The sequence below is a fragment of the Symsagittifera roscoffensis genome, chromosome 5 (genome assembly GCF_963678635.1).
Source record: "Symsagittifera roscoffensis chromosome 5, txSymRosc1.1, whole genome shotgun sequence".
In the NCBI taxonomy this organism is placed as follows: domain Eukaryota; kingdom Metazoa; phylum Xenacoelomorpha; order Acoela; family Convolutidae; genus Symsagittifera; species Symsagittifera roscoffensis.
In genome coordinates, this window is record NC_087066.1 from 43,314,573 (window position 1) to 43,337,092 (window position 22,520).

The following is a 22,520-nucleotide window of genomic DNA, read 5'->3' on the forward strand; positions in this document are numbered from 1 at the left end:
GTCACAGAAAACCAGTGCAACTGCGCGTTTTTTTTTTGCAGCTTATACTTCATTTGACTGAAAGATACTCGCATTAATATTTTTTTCTTATATACCTGTAGTAGAAAATAATTATTAGCACATGAGCCTGTTCTGTGCTGGCAATTGTCTTGAGGGCGAGTTTTGAACAAACAAACTGCCGGTTGATTTTAGGCAAAGATTGCGGAAACACCTTTCCATTATTATTTACAGCCTCCAACCAGTTTTCAGCCTCCAGGGTAAGCAAAGTATGCAAATTATCCCAATTTTGAAGTGCATTATGAAAATAGAAGCGCCAAGGGAGTGCAGTGCGTATTTTTGCAACAAGAATTCAGTTTTGATCTTTCGTAAACTGTTTTTGATCGTCTTTTTGCTCCTGTAGTCAGGATATTAAAAGTGCTCTTGCCAAGTGCAAATAGACTCAAAAAGAATCAACTATTTCTTTATTCCAATTCACTCCCTATTTGCAATGGCTAAAAACTAATGTTGCCTCTCGTTTGTGGGCAACTTTTTATTTTTTAGAACGACTTATGCAGATTAGATAAATGACCATTGAAACTGTAACTCATATTGAAACTAGCTCAAAAACTCAGGTTAGAAAAGTATTTTTAATTTTTATCGAACAAAAACGCACCATTCATTTGTTGTAACTTTCTTACGATCGTCAAACTTGATTATGTTTTTTTTTTGTTTTTTTTTTTGGTATCAAATTAGAACGTAATTATGTCTTGTTACTACTGCACTTTATTTATTTTCAGAACGACTTGTGCAGATTAGATTATACTTGAAAAACCAAATTGCAACCCATAATGAAACTAGTTCAAAAAGTTCAGATAAGAAAAAATAGTTTTTATTTTCATTGAACAAAAACGCACCAGTCATTTTGAATTTTTTACGATAGTTAAAATTTGTATCACGTTTTGTTTTTGTTTTTGTTATCAAAGTAAAAGGTAATTGTGTAGTTTTACTACTGCACTTTGCTTTTTACTGTGTAGAAATATTTTATAATCATAATCAAATGAAAGCAAGACTGACAATCATTCAGGTCACTCTGAATCTTTCAGGTCTTTTTTTTAATCAATAGGTTGACAAGAGCTTTCAGGGGACATTCGTATAGAAGGCTCATATGATTGACGTTTTCTCTGATGGATAAGGAGGAAACCTTATCTTTTTCAAATCTACTCTCTGACGAATTTTTAATTCTTAGGGGAAATGTTGTTCCTGAAATGTTGTTCCATTCATAGTTTGTTGAACATGTAAGACATTGGAGACGGTCACTGATCTAACTGAAATGCCATCACCCTCATATTTCAGCCTCATTATCACTGGTTCCCATCATCTGATGAAAATCTTCAATTTTTCCTCAATCTGCAGTTCAATTTTCTGACAACCTCTTTTCATTTAATTTTCTCAATTATCTTCAGGATATATTAAATAATAGTCTGAAATAATTCCAGTTTTTGTTGTTCAATTGTAGTGACGCTTTTTCTTATGTTTGTAAAAGTATTATGGTTTGTTTATTTAACCTCTGATCTTAACTTACCATCGACCTTTAAGTTGTTAATTTATATACCTGCCAAAAGCGCAACGGCTTTTGGTAGACTCTGAATTGGACACTATCTTTTATGATACGTAACAAATCAATCGCAACCAATTCAATCTTTTAAACCTCTCTTAACTTAGATAGAATCCCCCGTCTTTTATTTAGTCTTAAATAAAAGCCTACAATTTTAGTAGGAATCTTAATCATCCACAGTCTTAATCTATTCTTAGTTTAAGTCACTCTTTTACAACACGAGTGGTATCCTAATTTTTTAACATGGCGCAGTCGAATGAATCAAACCTACGCGGACTAGAGTTTTTTTTGGAACAACTCATCATACGAAAATCAACATGACTGGGAAAGGTGGGCGGAAAAATTCAACTGACAATTATTGCGAAAGACTCCGTAGACATCGAAGATGTAATTAACCCACCGATTAAGAGATGAACTAATCTACCCTATGGCAGAACCACTGGACCCCAGCCGAGGATCAGACCCGTCGGGCCGAAAAAAGAGGAACGTCATAGAGTAGCAGTACAAAATTACAACGAAGAATTAAAAAGGAGGAAGGGCGGAAGATAACGCAAAATTCAACGGACTTCAAATAGGAGATATTGACAAGAAGCTCAAATCACAGCTATTCCTAGCACTCGGGGAAAGAAGGACAGAAATGCTTTTCTCATAAAAATCCTGGAAAAAAATTCTGGATATCAATTTCGCAGAATTTTGGGGAACTATTAAAAACGACTTTCACGATCCACTACACAACCTAACATACGAAAGATTTAAATTTTTTGGCCGAAGACAGAAAGAACATGAGTCCTTAGAAAAATTCCATGAAATTCTTTCAGAACTAGCAAAAAATTGTAAACTGGGGGAACTCGAGTCAGAACTAGTAAGAGACATTTTCATAACCCAACATGAGAAATGTCGAGATCCAAAGAAACTATGCATTGAATACTTGACCCCCAGAAACGTACTATCTTATGTATTAGTTCACGAAAAAGGTACTAAAATTCATCAACAGTATCTAAAATTCCCAACTTACAACCCAGGACCAAGATCACAATACGTGAAGAACGAACCAACATTAAACATAGTCGAAAATAACAAGTGCCGTAATTGCGGTCAGCAATTCAAAAAAGGACACCTATCCACATGCCCGGCTAGAGATAGAAACTGCAATACGTGCGGACGGAAAGGACATTTTGCTAAACACTGTAGGAGTTCAGCAAAAACTCAAACTAACATCGTCGATCAGAATCGGGTACCCCAAGAAAACGAAAATATCCGGGCCAACCCGCAGGAAAATCCCGAATTTGAGGTTAACCTAGACGACTTCTTAGTTCTATCCATCGACACAGATAACCAAATAAATGCCGTAGAAGACAAAATAGAGCGCGGAGTGAGAACAGTATTCAATCACGAAGGATTAGAATTGAAAAAGACACTAAAAAAAGCTCTGGGAAAATTCAACCCCTACTATACCGAGATCCAAATTGACTCTGCAAGCCCAGTTTCCTTCATGAAAAAAGACCTACTACACGAACTGAAGATACGAGACAGATTTGTAAAGCTAGAACCTGTGGACGAGATAACAAAGAAAGCATACCAGGGTTTCGGGAGTACGATCAATATTATTGGAAAAGTTCGAGTGAAAATCCAATCGAAAGGATGGGAGGCTAATGATCAAAAACTTTTTATCACAGAAGGGGCTGAAAGAAACCTACTAGGAAATGACATCCTACCAAATTTGGGTATTGTAGTATTTCAAAAACAACCTCCACCCAACGGGTCAAAGTCACGGGAAAACCAGAAAGTACCACCCATCGGGACAAATGTCAATCAAATAAAATTCGCATCCGACATCCAACAGGATCAAAACCAAGAGACATCATCCCAACGTGAGTTTAAATTATACATATCAAAGCACTTTCCAGACCTTATAAAAAGAACTGGTAGATCAAAAAACTACGTAGTTAATACTTATTTTAACGAGCCGATAAAACCGATACAGGTGAAAGGGAAACGTATCCCAATCCATCTTCTCCCCAAAGTCAAACTATGCATCGACCAATTATTAAGTGACGGACACATTGAAAAACTATCTAGATGCTCTGAAGATTGTTTTATTTCCCCTATCGTGATTACAGCAAAAAGGGATGGATCAATAAAACTAGCGTTGAACTCAAAACTACTAAACAAACAAATATTTCGCAATAGATATCAAATGCCGAATCTATTCGAACTAATTGACAACGTTGCAGTCACTATTAGCGGCCACGATCAAAGAAACATCTGGTTTTCGTCGATAGATCTAAAATACGCCTACAGCCAAATTCCGCTTTCGAAAAAGGCAAGTAATCAGTGTAATTTTAACATTGTGGGGGGAGAAGTAACGGGTTCATACCGTTTTAAAACCGGATTCTATGGACTAGGCGATATGCCCAATGAATTTCAACGTATAATGGACCGTTTGACGGAAAAACTACCAAATACTCATTGTTATCTTGACGACATCCTAATCGCCACCGTAGGTAGCGAGGAAGAACATAAAAAGCTAGTCATTAATGTGTTAAAAACGCTAGATGACGAGGGACTAGCCATAAAATGGGAAAAATGCACGTTTTTAACTCATAACATAGAATGGTTGGAATTTAGAATCGACGCAAAAGGGACGACACCATTAATACATAAATCTGACGCAATCAGAAACCTAAAGGAACCAAACTGTATTAAAGACATCAGATCCTTAATGGGATCGATTAACCAATTTAATAAGTTCATACCAAACCTAGCGTCCCTATCAACACCCTTCAGAGAACTTATGCAAAAGAATAAACCATTTAAGTGGTCCACAGTACATACGGAAGCGTTTGAAAAAATCAAGAACGAAATTTGTAATACGGTGATGAACCACCATTTCGATGTAAAACTGAACACTCGGGTGAAATGCGACGCCTCACATTTAGGATTGGGCGCGTCAATCGAACAAGACCATTGGGGAAATTGGAAGACCGTAGCGTTCGCTAGCAGATTTTTGAATATCGCCGAATTAAAATACAGCACTAACGAACTCGAATTACTGGGATTAGTCTGGGCACTAGATCATTTCAAAAATTATCTACTGGGTAAACAATTCTCAATTTTAACAGATCACAAAGCCTTAATAGGAGCACTGAAAGACGATAAATACACTAAAACGGCCCAATCACGCCTCACCCGTTGGGCGGATAAACTATTACCGTTCGACTTTACCGTAGAACATTTACCCGGTAAAGATATGGGATTTGTCGATTATATATCCCGACACCCATCGGGTGAACCCGTACCAGTTTCTCTGGATGACGAGAAGTTCGTTATCGCTTCAGTAAACCAGATTAGTACACTCCTAGGCTTTGATCACCTTATGCCAAAAAATTCGTGGGCGCAAATAAGAAATAAATTTTCTCAACATTTCTTAGCACATGACGTCACTTCTTGCAATGCGATTAGCCAGTCAACAGATCATATGACCAGTCAAGAAATAGAACGTGAGAAACGAATTGCTAATGCCGCTGAAACTTTCCAAGCGATATCTAACCATTCCAACATTTCAGTGTGTCAAAATTCTCACTCGCGTACAGAACTGTGTGACTCATCTTGCAAAACTAACGACTTTTTTACGAATTTTAAAATCCTGAAAGAAATGGCAGAACAAATTGAATTTAACCAACAAAAAGAACTTACTACTAAAGAAAACACGGACGTTTTAACACCAAATACTAGTAACCCGTCGGACAAACCCGAGAATAGATCACCTAGCAAAAAGAAAACAGTTAACTTATTCCCTTTCTCTTGGCCGGAAATATTTGACTCTAAATTTATGTCCCTCTTATCGAAACAAGATCTAATTCTGAAAAAGATAATCAAGGCAATCGAGGAAGACCGAAAACAGGATATCCTACAACTGGGAAACTATTATAAGTCATATTTGAATAACTTACATGTCAGTGGAGGATGCCTCTATTTGGACAACCGTTTAGTAATCCCAGCATGCCTAAGATCGACTATGCTGAACAGACTACACGAAGCCCACCCCGGCCAGTTCGCAATGAAAAGCCTGGCAACGCAATACATCTGGTGGCCGAAAATTTACCGTGAAATCCAAGTCCACGGCGAAAATTGTATAGAGTGCGTGAAAGCAGGTAAAAATTTGAAACCTCTTATAAAACACAATACCCTAGGGGAACTCCCAATGGTCGAAGAACCAAACCAAGAAATGGAATTAGATTTCGCTGGTCCGTTACCTTTAGTATGGGGAACAAAAAAATACATATTGGTGTGTGTAGACAGATTTTCAAAATTCCCATCAGCTCAAATAACATCCAGTACATCGGCAAAATCTATTATAAACTTCCTTAGTAAATACATTGCTTTACACGGGATACCTAGAACAATTAGAACAGATCAAGGATCTGGTTTCATCTCCAAGGAAGTTAGAGAATTCTGCCACGATCACAACATAAAGGTGATATTTAGCCCAGTGGGTGATCATAGAGCTACGGGATTAGTGGAACGCCTAATCAGGACCATTAAGGAACGACTCCTGGTTATGGCACAAGAACGTCCAAAACCTTCACTAGAATCTGCACTCCTGAAAATAATAAAATGCTTAAGAACAGTAACTCAACAGTCGCTTAACTGCTCTCCGTTCGAAGCACATTTCGGTAGATCCCCAAACACTATCTGGCATAATTTGGTCAAATCACCCTCTTCGAATAACCTTGATTGGAACAAAACTTTGTTATGTATAGATAAAGGCAAAAAACTAATGAGCCGAGAGCGAAGACATGACTGGGATGCCCCTGACGACATAGAAGATGGAGATGTCGATGAAAACTCATCATCCTCGGAGGATATCTCAAATGCCGTGAGATATGTACCAACAAGTGCTGGATCCCCAGTAAAAGTCCTCTCCCGGTCAGAAAAAAGAGATGCCTTGGGCATAAAGGACTCAATTCTGAACAACCCGTCGGGTAAGACCATTGTTTATCGAAAAATCCAAGATAGAATGAAAAATGAACCATACTATAGAGTACTTAAGGACGAAATCGTAAGGGAATCAGATCACACTGTGACTCTAAAAAATGGTAAAATAATACGTAAATCTGATTTAGTCATTAAAAGACAGTGCACCCAGAAGAAACCAAGTCCGAGAAAACGAGACCAATTAGTTAGATTTTATGCGACTAAAGGATTGAGGAAAACTGCTAAACCTCCAAGAAATATCGGATTTAAAAGCTCAAAAACTACCCAAAAGAAACGAAATCTTCAGTGGAAATTTGAAGAGCTTGACATTGCGAGGCGAAACGCGGCCATGAACAGTTCTAGGGAAACTCTTCTTAGAGAAGAAGAAGAACAGAGAAAGAGACTGAGAACACCGATTGGCCTCGAGAGCGACCAAGAACCAAGCCCGTCGGGCAAACCCGAACTTCTTAAAAGTTACCTAAATGAACCCGGAGTGACGATCGAACCACATGAAGAGATGTCAGACGATAATGCTAGTGACTTAATGACACTAAGAGACCTCAAGGAGAAAACACTACTCGAAACTACGAAACGAGACGAACACCTAATGTCCGACCGAACAGATCCTAAGCTAGAATCATCAGACCACGCCGACCAGAAGGTCGAGTTAGATGAGATTCCTTTGATCAACTTGGATTCCGGTGACAATGAAAGAGACTCTCAAGCGACCCCACAGCTGATTCTCTTAGACACTAGGGAGGAGGGTAATGAAGCGACCCAAGAAATGCCGGTACCTTCAGAGAATCCCGGAGGAAAGTTCCCTAAATATACTGGAGAACAAACCACCATGGCGGAGATGGGACCGAAACAAATACTATCTGACCGCACTACGAAGTCACAGAAATTGTCCGGTACTGCTAAAAGGAAAGCGTCATCCCCAATGAAATCACCACCCTCGAAAAAACTATCAGAAATTTTTACACGCCAAAACACGAGACCTATGCGAACTAGGCAGCCTCCCAAGATGCTAGGTGAGAGAGTATTTACCAGTATAGTCGATCTAACTGAGGAAGACCGCGATGTCCCAGAATTCGGTTCACCTAATTTAGTCTCAGTATGTTCAACGTTGGAAGCAACTACGGTAGAAATGGAAAGCCATCATGTCGACCTAGTAGACCTGACAACATTAACACCACCTTCATCATCACGCCCTACCATAGTTCACTTGCGGGAAGATATCGACGCGTACTCAAGTGACCCAAAGCCCTCAAAAACAGACGATCAAAAGAGCCCAGACAAGAATGTCAAATTTAGCCCTGATGTTTGTTCCACGCGATTTAACCCATTGGGCCTATCTAATGAAATTTCAACTCCTACATTTATACCCATCGTATCTGACCCAGACTGGCTGAACACCTCCTCTATCATCTCGGCGATAGAACTCCTTGGACGGCCAATGACGCTGGAGGAGCTAAGAAGATGGACTATAAATAAAGCAGCAAATCGGGAATCTGATTAGACGCAGGAGCTCGAAAACAGATGTCATCAAAAACATTCTTGACCTATCAAAACTCCATCGTAAAACTTCTAGCACCTATATGTTCTGTTTATTGTTTATCGCCTAACATCCCAGGATCCTAGGGTCATACAAACCTCCAGTGCTGTTATTTTAAGTTATTGTGATGATTGGTAACATTTATACCCTTGTTTTGGCCACAGAATTCTGCCGAATTCCATTATAGTTCTGTTCACCCATGGGGCGCTACCATCGGATAACAATTAGATTTATTCATTTTGGTTCTACCCAGTATTCCGCTTAGTTTTACGACAACTCTCTGCATACCTTATGACTCTATTTACCCTGGTGCTATTTCAGTTTCTTGCTTGCCTATAGTCACCAGTGTATAGTTATTTCTTCCGACGAATACATATTATTCGATCTAAGGTGCTTTGTTTTGGAATCTTGTTTTTGTTTGTTGAACTTGCCGTCCGGCCCGTCGGGTCCGATCACCGGTCTTCCCCGTACTGTACACCCACCCTTTCGACCTGATAACCGTGTAATTGTACTTAGTTTATGACACGCCTCTTGGGCCCTTTATCAAATCTGTGTTCTTACGAATCTAGATCCACTCTCGGGGGTCCTAGACAATGCGCCTACTGATTCATTCATCTTAGTGCTTAATCATTTTTGTTTTGTTCCCTTCTGGTGAGGCGAAAGGGATAGATTATAGATAAAATTTCGCGGGGAATGTAAAAGTATTATGGTTTGTTTATTTAACCTCTGATCTTAACTTACCATCGACCTTTAAGTTGTTAATTTATATACCTGCCAAAAGCGCAACGGCTTTTGGTAGACTCTGAATTGGACACTATCTTTTATGATACGTAACAAATCAATCGCAACCAATTCAATCTTTTAAACCTCTCTTAACTTAGATAGAGTCCCCGTCTTTTATTTAGTCTTAAATAAAAGCCTACAATTTTAGTAGGAATCTTAATCATCCACAGTCTTAATCTATTCTTAGTTTAAGTCACTCTTTTACAACACGAGTGGTATCCTAATTTTTTAACAATGTTCTCGCGGGTTCGCAGCTGGTAACTTCACGCTGAAATTTTGGTCCTGTTTTTTTTTAAATTTTGTTTTGTTCCAACCGTAGGGGCGGCTATAATGAAAGAATTCGACATCGACCATGTGTTTCAGCGGTTTATTACGGGAAATAAAACAGGAAATTGACGATGTCATATTTGGAACTAATTTTTTGACAGTTTTTATTTACCTTTTCGACTAACCTCCTTAAAGATTTCGCTGTGACATTTCGGGTAATAAAAACCTATTTTTGACTGCAACTTTCTAAATAATCAAGGCACATTTTCTTGAAAAATCCAATTCTAACAAGCATTTCAATAAATCCCTAAATTTTCCTTAATAAATAAAACAAATGCATAAAAGTCGAAATAACAACGAACAAAACCCTTAAGACTCGAGGAATATGGTTATGACATTTATAAACAAGCACGATTTATTTACATTTCACAACAACTTGAAGCTTTGAAAGATGAATTTCCGTGTTATAATTGGGCCGACTTTTTCCTAAACTTCAACAAATTGTTACCAGAACCTATCTATCATTTAAACAAAATACAAATTGCAGATTGTTTGTGTAGATCACCATTAGATCAAACTGTCTATTTTTTTGGGTGTTTATTATTGTTCCGACTTTCGTAACGAAAGTAACAGAATATTTGTGATCGGGGTGGGTTTTTTTTTTCTTCAGACAAAGTTCGACTTTTTAACTAGCCATTTTTGACGGAGTTTTTAAAATATTATTCTGAAGCTCAAATTCAAAAATATATTTCACATGCGATCATTTCTCGCAAAGTTATAGGGGTTTAAGGGTTGCCATTTTGGGACAATTAACGCGCGATATATTTCGCGCTATTAACGCGTAAGCGAGATTTAATCCGTCTTAGAAATTGTTCCAAATTGTTGGAGGAATTTTATTTGCCTTAATTGAATTGTTAACAAGAGCGAAATCTATCCTTTTGTACTTTATATGGCGTGTGGGGAGATGATTTTCACAAAAAATCTCAAAATTTAAAAAAAAATTGTTTTAATTTTATTTCATTACATTCAAATTTTTCATTTTATCACTACTTCATAGACCTTAAAAAGCAGTTGGAATATTCGAGGCTTTGCCCTGATACGAGCAGTCTTGTTCCGACTTTCGAACGAAAGTAACGGAATATTTATGCGGGGGGTGTTTTGCGCCAAAGATGCTAATAGTAATCAAAGACAGGCGGCAGAAAGGAGCTTCAAATTTCACAAAAACAAATTGTAGCAAGACTGCTTGTATCAGGGTGAAGCCCTGAATGTTCCGACTGCCTTTTAAGGTTTATGGAGCAGTAATAACATTAAAAAATTCAATGAAATTAAAAAATTCAATGAAATAAAACAAAAATGAAAAAAAAAGTTCCAAAATTTGAAACTTTTTTAATGAAAATCATCCCCCCACACGCCATATAAAGTACAAGAGGATAGATTTCGCTCCTTGTAACAAACCAATTATGGCAAATAAGCTTCTTTAACCAATTTGGAACGATTTCTAAGACGGATTAACTCTCCGCTTACGTGTTAATAGCGCGAAATATATCGCGCGTTAATTGTCCCAAATTGGCCAAAATGGCAATCTCTAAACCCCCGTAACTTTATGAAAAATGATGACAGGTGAAATATCTTTTCAAATTTGAGCTCAGGACAACAATACTTTTCGAAAGTTATAAAAAAAATCTGTCAAAAATGGCTAGTTAAAAAGTCTGAAGAAAAAAAAACCCACCCCGAGCACAAATATTCCGTTACTTTCGTATCGAAAGTCGGAACAAAAATGGACAGTTTTTGGTGCCTCAAGAAGCTTCCTAAAATTAAATTACTTCTTGATCTAAGTATCCTGTTTTCACTGACTGGTCCTAGTAAAATATGAGACCGATATGGGGATCAAAGGAGCATTGAAAAAATTCCCCTTTGAAATATGTATGGAAACAATGGCGCTAAATTGCCTGCAGTGGTGAATTTTAGCTACATTCAGACCATAAATTTAGTAGCAGATACAAAAGAATGTCGCATACAGCAGTTTCTAACAGACAAAGAAAGTCTTATTGATCGAACTACTTATTTTCTATCAAGCTATAAACTCTAAGTTCAAATATCGATATGGTATCACAGTTTCGATTCTCTTATGAAACCGTACATATTTTCTTTGACTCATTTTTCGTTTCAGGTAGTCAACTCGGATCCGCCTTACAAGCCCTCGTTTGGAAATGGATAGCTTTTGATGGTTCTTAATTGATTTTACTTTATTTGCCTAACAGAACTGTGAAATTCGACTCCGCGAAAACATCGTTCTCAGATTACTTTGGATTAAATTACGACAACATAATTACATCTGCAGCTGAACTAACTTTTTACGAATATTCATTTGAAAAGTATTTTCCGTTTGAAAAAAAAACGGGCTATCACTAGAAACTTACTGATATTAACCACGCCTCTGCCTTTTGCGCATAATTAAATTATTATTGTTCTGTTCTGACGTATTTTTATTCTATGTTACTTTTAGAAGCCTGGTCAGACGAATTAGGCTATAAAATTATATATTCGCTATAATAACCACGTAGTCATTCTTTTGCAGTCTCAATAACATTGTCTAAGGACAGTCTGAAAACAATTACCATTACTTCGAAAAGCAAAAAATCAACGGCAGCGTTTGTTCATTTCTAGACCAACATATTTTCGAGAAAAAAAACGACATTCAACATAATTTTTTTTGAATAAAATTAATTCTTTTATTCAAAATGAAAGCTGTGTTTCCGTCTGACTGTTTGAGTTGGATTAAATTGCCGGTGTTAATGTTATTACTGCTGGTCGTCTTTCTGAGTCAGCCAGCTCCAGTGGTTTCCAGTGGCAATGTGACTGACGCCACTGAGTGTACTACTAGCAGTGGGGGTTGTAACAAAGACAAGGACGGAATTCTGCTCCCTGTCTGGCGTCCTTTCGGGCCCTCCACTGGTCAGAAGGTACTGAGGGGGGCTGTGTATCTGCTAGCACTGTGTTACATGTTCCTAGGAGTAGCGATAGTGGCGGATAAGTTCATGGCTGCAATTGAAGTTATAACCTCAAAAGTAAGTGAACTAGTTTGAACAACAGCTTTGAACATGCAGAACAATATAGACCTTTTAAATAATATTAAATAGCAAACCGTCAAAAATAATGTATGATCATGGGCGGATCTTGGATTCTCTCGAGGGGGGGGGGGGGGGTTCGGATTTTCAAAAAATTTCGAAAATTTTGACCTCCTTTTTTTTTGAGGTCGAGCAAATTGATTTTCCGAGCTCTCCTAAAGCACAAAAAAACGCTGTCATGGCCAAATTTTGTGCGCCGCAGGCAAATTTTAGAAAAAAAAAACAGGTCAACTTTTTGGGCACTTTTTGGAAAATTTTGACAAAAAAATCGCATTTTTTTGGCGCGCGCTCCCCCTCAAACTTAGTATATATTGGCGCCAAAGGCGCCTTTGCAAAATTTTAGGGTCGGTGGACCAAATTTCTTAAAAAGTACCAAAGGGGGACCCTTTGGGTCGGCAGAGGGTCGAATCTCTGAGGGGGGGGGGGGCGTCCCCCCTTTCCTAAATCCGCCCCTGTGTACGATGGTCGCAACATACCTTATTTGGGTCGCGCAAAGTCGCAACATATCTTCTTTGGGTCGCGCAAAGTCGCATAAAATTTCTTCGGTCGCGCAAAGTCGCAATGGTTGCAACATACCCAATTTGGGTCGCAATGGTCGCAACATACCCATTTTGAGTCGCAATGGTCGCAACATACCCATTTTGAGTCGCAATGGTCGCAACATACCCGATTTGGGTCGCAATGGTCGCAACATACCCATTTTGAATCGCAATGGTCGCAACATAAGTCCCCGAACCTCAACCCTGATAACATTACACCCATCTGAACTACGAAAACGTTTGTCTTTGGTAATATTTATCTCATATTTCTCAATATTTGGCTTATATTGAAGATAATTTAAGTTTTTCTTTTTTGTATAAATTCTCATATGCATGTTAAACGCTAGCTAAAGTTTCTAATTTTTTGGCTTTTGGCTGATCAGTTCTAAGACAATGGGGGCCTATTTGGTGCCAATATGCTGTAGTAAAGTGATGTGGTTACTATGGATCGGTGGTGAAGTGGTTACCTCTCCGCCTCTCGAACGAAAGGTCGGATGTTAGAGGCCCATCATGCGATTCGACGTAATGAGCTGTACAGCTCGTACGTTGGTCCTATCCCTCGTGGATAAATGATCTTAAACTTCAGAGATCGAGCGGAGCTTTTGGTCCAAACCCCCATATTAAGAAATACATTTTTGCTTTTAACGAAAGCTTTGCTTGTAAAATCTTATCACGTCTCAGAAAATGACGTCAGCAGTGGTAGGTAATTGGAGGATGTCCTTTCCCCTTAACTCATAGACGCCCCCCTTCATTTAGGATAAAAATGCGCGATATATTTCGTGCTATTAGCGCGTATGCGGAGGTTTAACCTGTCGTAGAAGTCGTTCCAAATTAAACTTGAGGCAAGCTATTTAGTCTATTTATTTATTTTTTTTTCAGTGCGTGTCGGGGGATGATTTTCAAAAAAAAAGGTTTAAAAAAAGTTTGAAGAAGTTTTGTCATTATTTGCAAACTTTATCAATTTTTAAAAGCGAATGCTACTCCGTCAACCTTGAAAGGCATTGGGAATATTCAGGGCTTTGACCTGATGCGAGCAGTTCTGTTTTATTTTGTTCACTCTGATTTTTTTGATCAAAATAAAAATTTGCAAAGAGTTTTTTTTATATAGTTATTGACTACCTGAATTCAAATTTTAAAGAATGTTTTATATGCCATCATTTTTGATAAAGTTCTGGGGGTTTGAAAAATGCCAATTCTGGACTTTTTTGGACTTATTTATGCACGCTTTGAAGATTTTATATTCTGACTTTGTATTCTGAAAGCCTGAATTATTAATGCGTGACGAATTGAATGAGACAAGCTAACTTTTCAGATTGCTTTTCGGGGGATTGGATATTAAGTATACAGGTAATTGCATCTAAAAACCAGAAAATAGGAAATTCAGACTAACTTTGTTTGAAAAAAGAACATGAAACTCAGACTACCTTTGTTTGAAAAAAGAAGGGTGAAATTCAGACTACCTTTGTTTGAAAAAAGAAGGGTGAAATTCAGACTACCTTTGTTTGAAAAAGGGTGAAATTCAAACTACATATAATTTGAGACAAAAATTAGTGCATCGCAATTCGTGCGCACAGAATTGGTGATCAGCCGCTCTCCGATGGTGTAATAAACAGGACCGAAAACTGATTACCCCCTAAATAGTGACCAGTCCCACCCGAACTCTAATGGATTGAACAATAAACTGATTGCCACCTAAATAGTCATAAGACCCACCCGACCTGTAATGGCTGGAACCGATCACATCCCGCCGCAAAGTTTTATTGATTTATGGGCTTTCAGTTTATAGCTACACGGGTTGTTCACCTGATTTGTCTTACATTTTTTCCTTTTTTCAATTAATTTTTTTTACATTTTCAATGTCCATGCTCCAAATTCCTCTATAACGACTCAAATTTGATCGCTAAATATATTGATAAGTGCAGTCTAAACTTCTTAGTTTAACGAAAGTTTTTTCACCGAAATCAATTTGAAACCAGTTAAGTGCAATTATCACTTGCGATTTTCTCGACCTTAGAAAAACGTTTGGAGAACCCCCCTTGGGAAATTCCGATCTCCGATCCTGAAGTGGATTTAGGGGGGGGGGGGGGGGGGGGGGCTGGGGACGGACGCCCCCTTTAGGGATTCGACTCCCTGCCGAACCAGAGGGTCGCTCCCCACTTTGTACTATTTTGAGACATGCATTTTTGGCTGACTGACCTTAAAACGTTTCTAAAGAGCTCAAGCCGAAAAAACACGATTTTTTTGTCCAAATGTTCCAAAAAGTGCCTAAAAACATCTTTTTTAAAAAAATTTGCCTGTGGCGCAGAGAAATTCTTAGATCCGCATCTGCCTGAACATCAGGATTCAGTTCTCACTGCTGCAATTTCATTGTAAACTGCGCTGCATAATTTGACCTAAACACTTGAACAATTTTTATTGCTTCAACTCTTTAAGCTAAACTGATCCCTCTCAGGAAGAAGCTAAATTGTTCTTTATCCGGTCAGTTTAAACCAGATCTTTTTTTCTTTTATGTATTTTTTGCTTTGGCTTTTGGTTTTTTGGTTGATTTCCACAGGTAGTTCTTTAATCAGTAAAGAAAGCCTTTCAGCCGCTGTTACATTGATTGATTAACTAGTCTCATAAAAAACGTGTTCCCTTCAAATCAAGGCCTGAAAAATGCCGCAAAATTCACGAAGGATTATAAAAATAAGTCGCCAGCTTTCAGATGTTTAAAGCTTAGACGGAGAAAAATTATTAGATGGTTATATTTATAGGTTAGATATATCCCCCAATCAAATTATTATAACCAAAACATTATTGCTGTTAAAACAATACCTGATAATCAGAACCTTTTCTGCCAAGAGCGATATGTCATACTAATTCCGATTCAGACTTTTCATAAATTGTGAAAAAGAAATTTCGATGAAAGAAACTTCATGTCAAGAAAAATTGGTCTGAATAGTTTATCCTTTTTCAAATTAATTTGAGTATAGTAAGCTCTTTCCACGCAAGATCACTTAGCACAAAGGCTCTGGTCTCGAACTGCTCGACCTGGTGTGAATTGTTTTCTTGTTAAAATTTTTTTGATAAATTAAAGTTTTGAGCAGTCAATATGAAATACAATATCAAATATAATTTGAATCGTATACCAAAAGAAGACGGCGGCTTGCATCAGGGCGAAACCCTGAATGTTCCGACTGCCTTTTTAGGCCTATGAAGCAGTGTTCGCCGAAAACAATTGATGAAATATAAAACCAAAAAAAAAATCATGAAAAATTTTTTTTTCAATTTTTTTTCTAGGTTTTTACATCATCCACACGCCATATAAAAAAAAACAAAATGATAAATTTTGCTCCAGGTAACGTATCAATTATGGCAAATAGCCTGCTTCAACCAATTTGGAACGATTTCTACGCTAGATTAAAACTCCGCTTACTCGTTAATAGCGCGAACTATATCACATATAAATTTGAGCTTAGGACAACAAAAATTTTTCTAGAGAATAAAAAGACTGCTCGTATACTGAGCAAAACCCTGAATGTTACGACTGCCCCTTAATTGAATAGTTTTTTCTATATTAGAAAATATCGAATAGTTTTCGGGAAAAGGAAATATTGAAAAACTATATATTTTGGACAATAATAAAAATCAACAAAGCTGCTCGTATCAGGGCGAAGCCTTGAATGTTCCGACTGCCTCCTAAGGTCCATGGAGCAGTAAAATTTCGAAAAAATTAAATGTAATGCACAAAAGTGAATTTTTTTTTAATATGAGATTTTTTGTGAAAATCATCCCCCCCCCCCACACGCCACATAAAGTACAAAGTGATAGATTTTGCTCTTAGTTATGAAACGATTATGACTAGACAGCTTCCTTCAATCATTTTGGAACAATTTTTGGGACGGATTAAATCTCCGCTTAAGCGTTATTAGCGCGAAAAATATTGCGCGTTAATTGTCTCTATTGGCCAAATGACAATCTTTAAACCCCAATAACTTTACAAAAAATGATCACAGCATGGTCAAATTGGCACTTTTCTTTTTTTTCATTTGATTTTAGGCTGTCAATATTTTCAAGGGGGTATAAAAAAATTTTGTTTAATAGTGCGGAAGGGGGAGGGGTTGTGGATTTTCAAAAAACTTTCGAAAGTTTTATCGACCTTTTATTAAGTCGTCCAAATTGATTTTCCGAGCTCTCCCAAAGTAATAAAAAGACCCTGTTTTGGTCAAATTCTTTGAGCCGCAGGGCGCAAAAATTTTGAATAAACAGACCAAAAAGGCCTTTTTAGGCACTTTTTGGAAAAAAAATTTATCAAAAAATTGCTTTTTTTGGCGCGCGCTCCCCCTCAAAATTAGTATATATTGGCGCCAAAGGCACCTTTAGAAAAGTTTTATGGTCCGTCATCAAATATGGATGTCTCAAAATAGTACAAAGGGGGACTCTTTGGGTCGGCAAGGGGTCGAATCCCTGAGATGGGGGGCATCCGCTTCTGGCTTCCAGCATATTTTATAAATTTTTTCTGTTCATTGGAGCATCAATTTTTTTAGCTGACCTCTACCATAGCCGATGCATGTCTAATAATGAAAGCAAATTTTGAATTGTCAAATTTTGATAAAAAAAAAGATGGACCCGAACGCAATTTAACACGACACGAGCAAATTAGACCAGGGGCGGATCTAGGATTTTCACAAGAGGAAGGGCTTTTTTCAAAAATTTTTTGAAAAAACAGACCGAAAAATTGCGTTTTTTCGGCGTGCCCTCCCCCTCAAAATTAATAATTAGTGGCGCCAAAGGCACGTTTAGAAAAATTTTAGGGTCCGTCAGCCAAAAATGGATATTTCAAATTAGTAAAAGGGGCACCCTTTGGGTCGGCAGGGGTTCGATTCCCTGAGGCGGGTGCCCCCCATACCCGCTGGTGATTTAGACAGCTAGAACAAGATTATGATTAACTAGGGGGTTTGACAACAGCTTTCCGTAAACAGAGAAGCTCATATATTTTTTTTCCGTGGAAAAATTGTCGTTTTGTCCTAACTTAACTTATTTTTTGCTCAAAATCACTCCATTTGTTTTAGGAAAAAGAAGTGATTTATACGAATGCGGAGACAGGCGAGAAACACGTGGTGAGTGTGCGAATATGGAACGAGACTGTGTCCAACCTGACCCTCATGGCCCTGGGGTCCTCCGCCCCCGAGATTCTCTTGTCATGCATCGAAATTGTCGGCAGCGAGTTCCAGGCGGGAGACCTCGGACCAGGAACCATTGTCGGATCCGCCGCCTTCAACCTGTTCGTTATCATCGCCATTTGCGTGATTGTAATTCCGAATGGTGAAGTGCGTCGCATTGAACATCTAAGAGTGTTCGTCTGCACCGCTACGTCTAGTGTTCTAGCTTATATTTGGTTATATTTAATAATCGCGGTTATTACTCCGGAAAAAGTGGATGTCTGGGAAGCAGTCATTACTTTTGCATTCTTCCCACTGCTTGTTGGCCTTGCTTATATTGCAGACAAACGACTCATACATAAAATCATTTTCGGTAAACGTTACTCAGCTGAAAAAATTGAAAAATTTGACGACCACGATATGGAAATGGCTGAAAAAAATGGGTCCTCTGATAAAAACGACAATAATTACATGAAAAACGACAAAGTGAACAAAAACTCAAATCATGCCTCAAACTCAAGGTTAACTGACTCGAATATTGAACAATATAGCGCGCAAGAAGAGAACAAACGAGACTACATTAAAAAACTAGAAGAGGTGCGAAAACAAAACCCCGACTGGTCTGACTCCAGAGTTTCACAGCAAGCCGCGCTGGACATTTTAGCCCACCAGAAGAAAAGTCGGGCTTACTACCGGGTGGCGACCACACGCAAAATGACTGGTGGTGGAAATATAGTCAAAAAGAATCTGGAAAAACGAACTTTCGAGCGGGAAAACGAGTTAAACGTGGTTATTGAAAACATCGAAAATTTTTCTCGGGTTGCTTTTGAACCGCCAAATTATACAGTTATGGAAAACGTCGGAAGTTTCGATATAAATGTCCAGAGAATCCCAGGAGAAGAGGACAAAAATTTGGATTTCTACACTTACGTTGATTACAAAACAGTCGAGGGCTCGGCCAAAAGGGACACTGATTTTAAATATCAAGAAGGAACTTTAGTATTTGAGCCTAAACAGGATTCAAAAACTATTGCAATTGAAATAATAGACGACGAAGATTTTGAAGAAGACGAGCACTTCAAGGTCATTTTGTCTAACATTCGCAATTCGCGAGAAAAAGATGGCCCAAATCAAAAAGATTTCGGTTGCCAACTTAGCAACGAATGCCGTGAAGCTGTCGTCACTATTCTAGATGATGATCATCAAGGGGTGTTCGGGTTTGAATCCGAAATGATACAGGTCCATGAAAACATGTCGGAAACAGAGATAAAAGTGAGCAGGCAAACCGGCGCCCGAGGCGAAATTCACGTACCCTATAAGACTATAGAGGGTTCAGCTAAGGAGGGGGTTGATTTTGAAAAGGCAATTGGGGAGGTTGTATTTGCCGACAACGAAACAGAGGCGACTCTCAAAATCCGAATCAAAGACAAGGAAGAATATTCTAGAAACGAGACATTTGGTGTCGAACTGGGAATTCCAAAGCGTGTCAAGTCTAAAGAAGGAAGTATATACGTGTACGAAGATGATTTCGAGACAGACGAGACGAAAATAAGTGAGAGTGAAAAGATTGCCTTAAAAGGAAGGCCGAAGCTCGGAAGTGTGAGCAAGTGCTGGGTGACGATTGTTCCGAGCAGGGAAATGAAAAGTGTGGTGGATCGGTTGATGAGGGACACTAACATGGGACAGGTGCTGAGTAGCAATAGCTGGAAGGACCAGTTTCTGGAAGCAATCACCATCTCTCCCTCCGGAGATGACGAAGATGGGGCAAATGTTGGCTCCGACGATTGCGCAGGTTATTCATATTTTTTTGTCAAGTTTTTGACAATATATGCGACCTTGAACAACTTAACAGACAAGGAAACACATTTTTTTTAACGTCTGAAATGGGTAGCAATGGCTCGAAACATCAAAAAGAACTGTTTTACTAATTAACTTCGTTCAGATTGGTTGGCTGAAATTGATATTACCAACAATTTAATATTAGAAATATTTTTGTCAAATTTGATTAAAGTCTGTGAGACGTGATTTATATTTTGAATTTTTGCCCTGATCTTTTTGTCCTAATCACACGCAAACCAAATACTTTGTTTCAAACTTCCACGAACATCTTGTCATCTAACATTGAACATGAAGTTTAAATATCTTTGATTGTTCGACTTTGTGAAATATCTTCAGTGACATGATGAATTTTTGATTTGTGACATGATGAAACAGATGACATGATGAAACAGATTTGATTAAAATTTTGCTTTTTTCAGATGATGCCGACAGTCCTCCCAAGACACCTTCGATACTCGATTACGTCATGCACTTCCTCACTGTATTCTGGAAAGTCCTGTTCGCTTTCATCCCCCCAACCGACATCGCGGGGGGTTACGCTTGCTTTGTAGTGTCCATAATAGCCATAGGGTTCATGACGGCCGTCATCGGAGATTTGGCCAGTCACTTTGGATGCACTGTCGGACTCAAAGACGCCGTCACTGCAATTTCCCTAGTCGCCCTTGGAACCAGTCTCCCAGATACCTTCGCCTCCAAAACCGCGGCTTGTGGGGACGAAAACGCCGACGCTTCGGTCGGAAACGTCACAGGATCAAACGCCGTAAATGTCTTCTTAGGAATCGGAGTTGCCTGGTCAATTGCCGCCATTTACCACGAGATCAAAGGCACAGAGGGTGGGTTCCACGTAGACCCTGGAAGTCTGGGGTTCTCAGTGACCGTTTACTGCGTTCTGGCTGTGATATGTCTGGCAACTCTTTTCCTAAGACGCTTTATCAAGAGTATTGGGGCTGAACTTGGAGGTCCAGTTGTGGCCAAATACGTGACCGGACTGTTTTTCATTTCCCTTTGGTTGACTTATTTAGTGCTCTCTTCCCTTGTGTCTTACTGTGTAATAGAGGGATTTTGAGCGGATCAAAACTTTAATTTGTATTAAAAATTGGTATTTCTTCGTATCTTCAGCTATATTTCTATTCATAACGTGAATAATTATTTGTGTATAGAAATAACTTTTGTGGTATGAAGTCTTCTACAGATTCAAACTGATATAATTTTGTGACCCATTTTGCCTGCAAGCTTCCTGACTTAATTTGAAATTAACCGAACATTTTCAATTGTTATAGACCTGATATCAATTTATTTAAAAAAAAACAGAGAGAGGCTTGGCGGCAAAAATTTACTTTGTGCGTTAAAAATTTTTCAGAATTATTGAAAATCGATTTATTCTTCTTGACTCTTGAACTTTTTGTGTGAATCGGACTTCCTTCATCAGTGCCCTATTATGCCAATACCAAAACCTATTTTTTGAATTATTGCACAAAGGTTGGTATAACCACATATTTATCTACCGTTAGCAGAACATTTTGTTTCAACCCCCCAGAAAAGACTTGTCTGATTTAATTTCTTTCAACTAATGGCATTTTTTATAGAGCGACAGACTAATCTTGTTATGTAAGTGCAGCTCCAAATGATAATTTCTGGTTAATAGATCTCCACTGTTTTCTATTTTTAATTCTATTAAGTATCATGATTTAATAAATAATTCAGTTTTCAATTGAAAAGCGAGCTGGATATAAAGTTGAATATACTCGAAAATTCGACTCCCCCAAGGAGTTTGATCCCTTTCCAGAACAAAGGATCACCTCTTTCACGCTCAATGGTACAATTATGTGCTATATCTATTTTCGGCTGAATATTCCTAAAAATGTTCTAAATAAGCTTTGGGCGCCAATATATACTAATTTTGGGCCTAGACTTTGCCTTTGGTCTTACTGATGCGCAGCTGGTTTTTATGAAAATCCTAGACTTACCCCTGGTTTTATTAATACGCAGCTGGTTCTTCCACGCTTCCCCAACCAACCGTTAAAATCATACCTATGGAGATTCAAACAGACTAGTTTTTCCGGTAATCAAAGCCAGCCAAAGTGCAGCCATAGAAATCAGCCAAAAATATATACCGAGGAGGTAAATAAAAAGTATTTAGGACTTATGCTACCTTTAAGAATATGATGCAAATGTATGCTTTTTTTCACTTACTCCCCCCCCCATCTCAAGTATTGTCGCCTTACGTAAAACTTATGCATGTTATTACGGCTAAATGAGTCAATTTCTTTGTAAGATATGAAGGACAAATATGTTCAGGATAGTTAATTGGTTCAAAAAGCAAAATATTCTACAAAATTATGACAATTTCAAATAAATTTTCAAAATTTTTCGAAGGCTGTAGAAAGTAGGGTAAGGAAAAAAGAACGCAGGGAATAAATGAGGTCATAAAGGGTAGTGGGCGGACTTCCCTTTGGTACCATTTTTAAAAAAAATGATAAGGTAGTATTTGAGAAAATTTATATTTTGTGAAGAAAGTGAAAAAATTTTCCAAAGCGTCTCAAAAAATCATAATAATAAAAAAAACATTTTCGTAATATCTGTTCTTATCAAACAGCAATTTTTGTGTAGTTTAATAATTTCTAATGACCTGAGTTTAAAAATAGAAGCCTATGCTTAGTTTTGAAAAAGCAGGAATATAGGATTGTTTAGTCAAAA

General features: G+C 38.1%; 1 protein-coding gene across 1 annotated transcript; it reads left to right on the forward strand.

Moving 5' to 3' along the window:
* On the forward strand, positions 1-21,060 carry LOC134845920 (sodium/calcium exchanger 3-like; the record flags this gene model as incomplete). Its single annotated transcript, XM_063863050.1, is given in 4 exon segments — positions 1-257; positions 11,347-12,244; positions 17,895-19,776; positions 20,243-21,060. Coding segments are annotated over 3 exon segments (2,856 nt in total). The 3' UTR covers positions 20,890-21,060.
* Between the last annotated feature and the right edge of the window lie 1,460 nt (positions 21,061-22,520).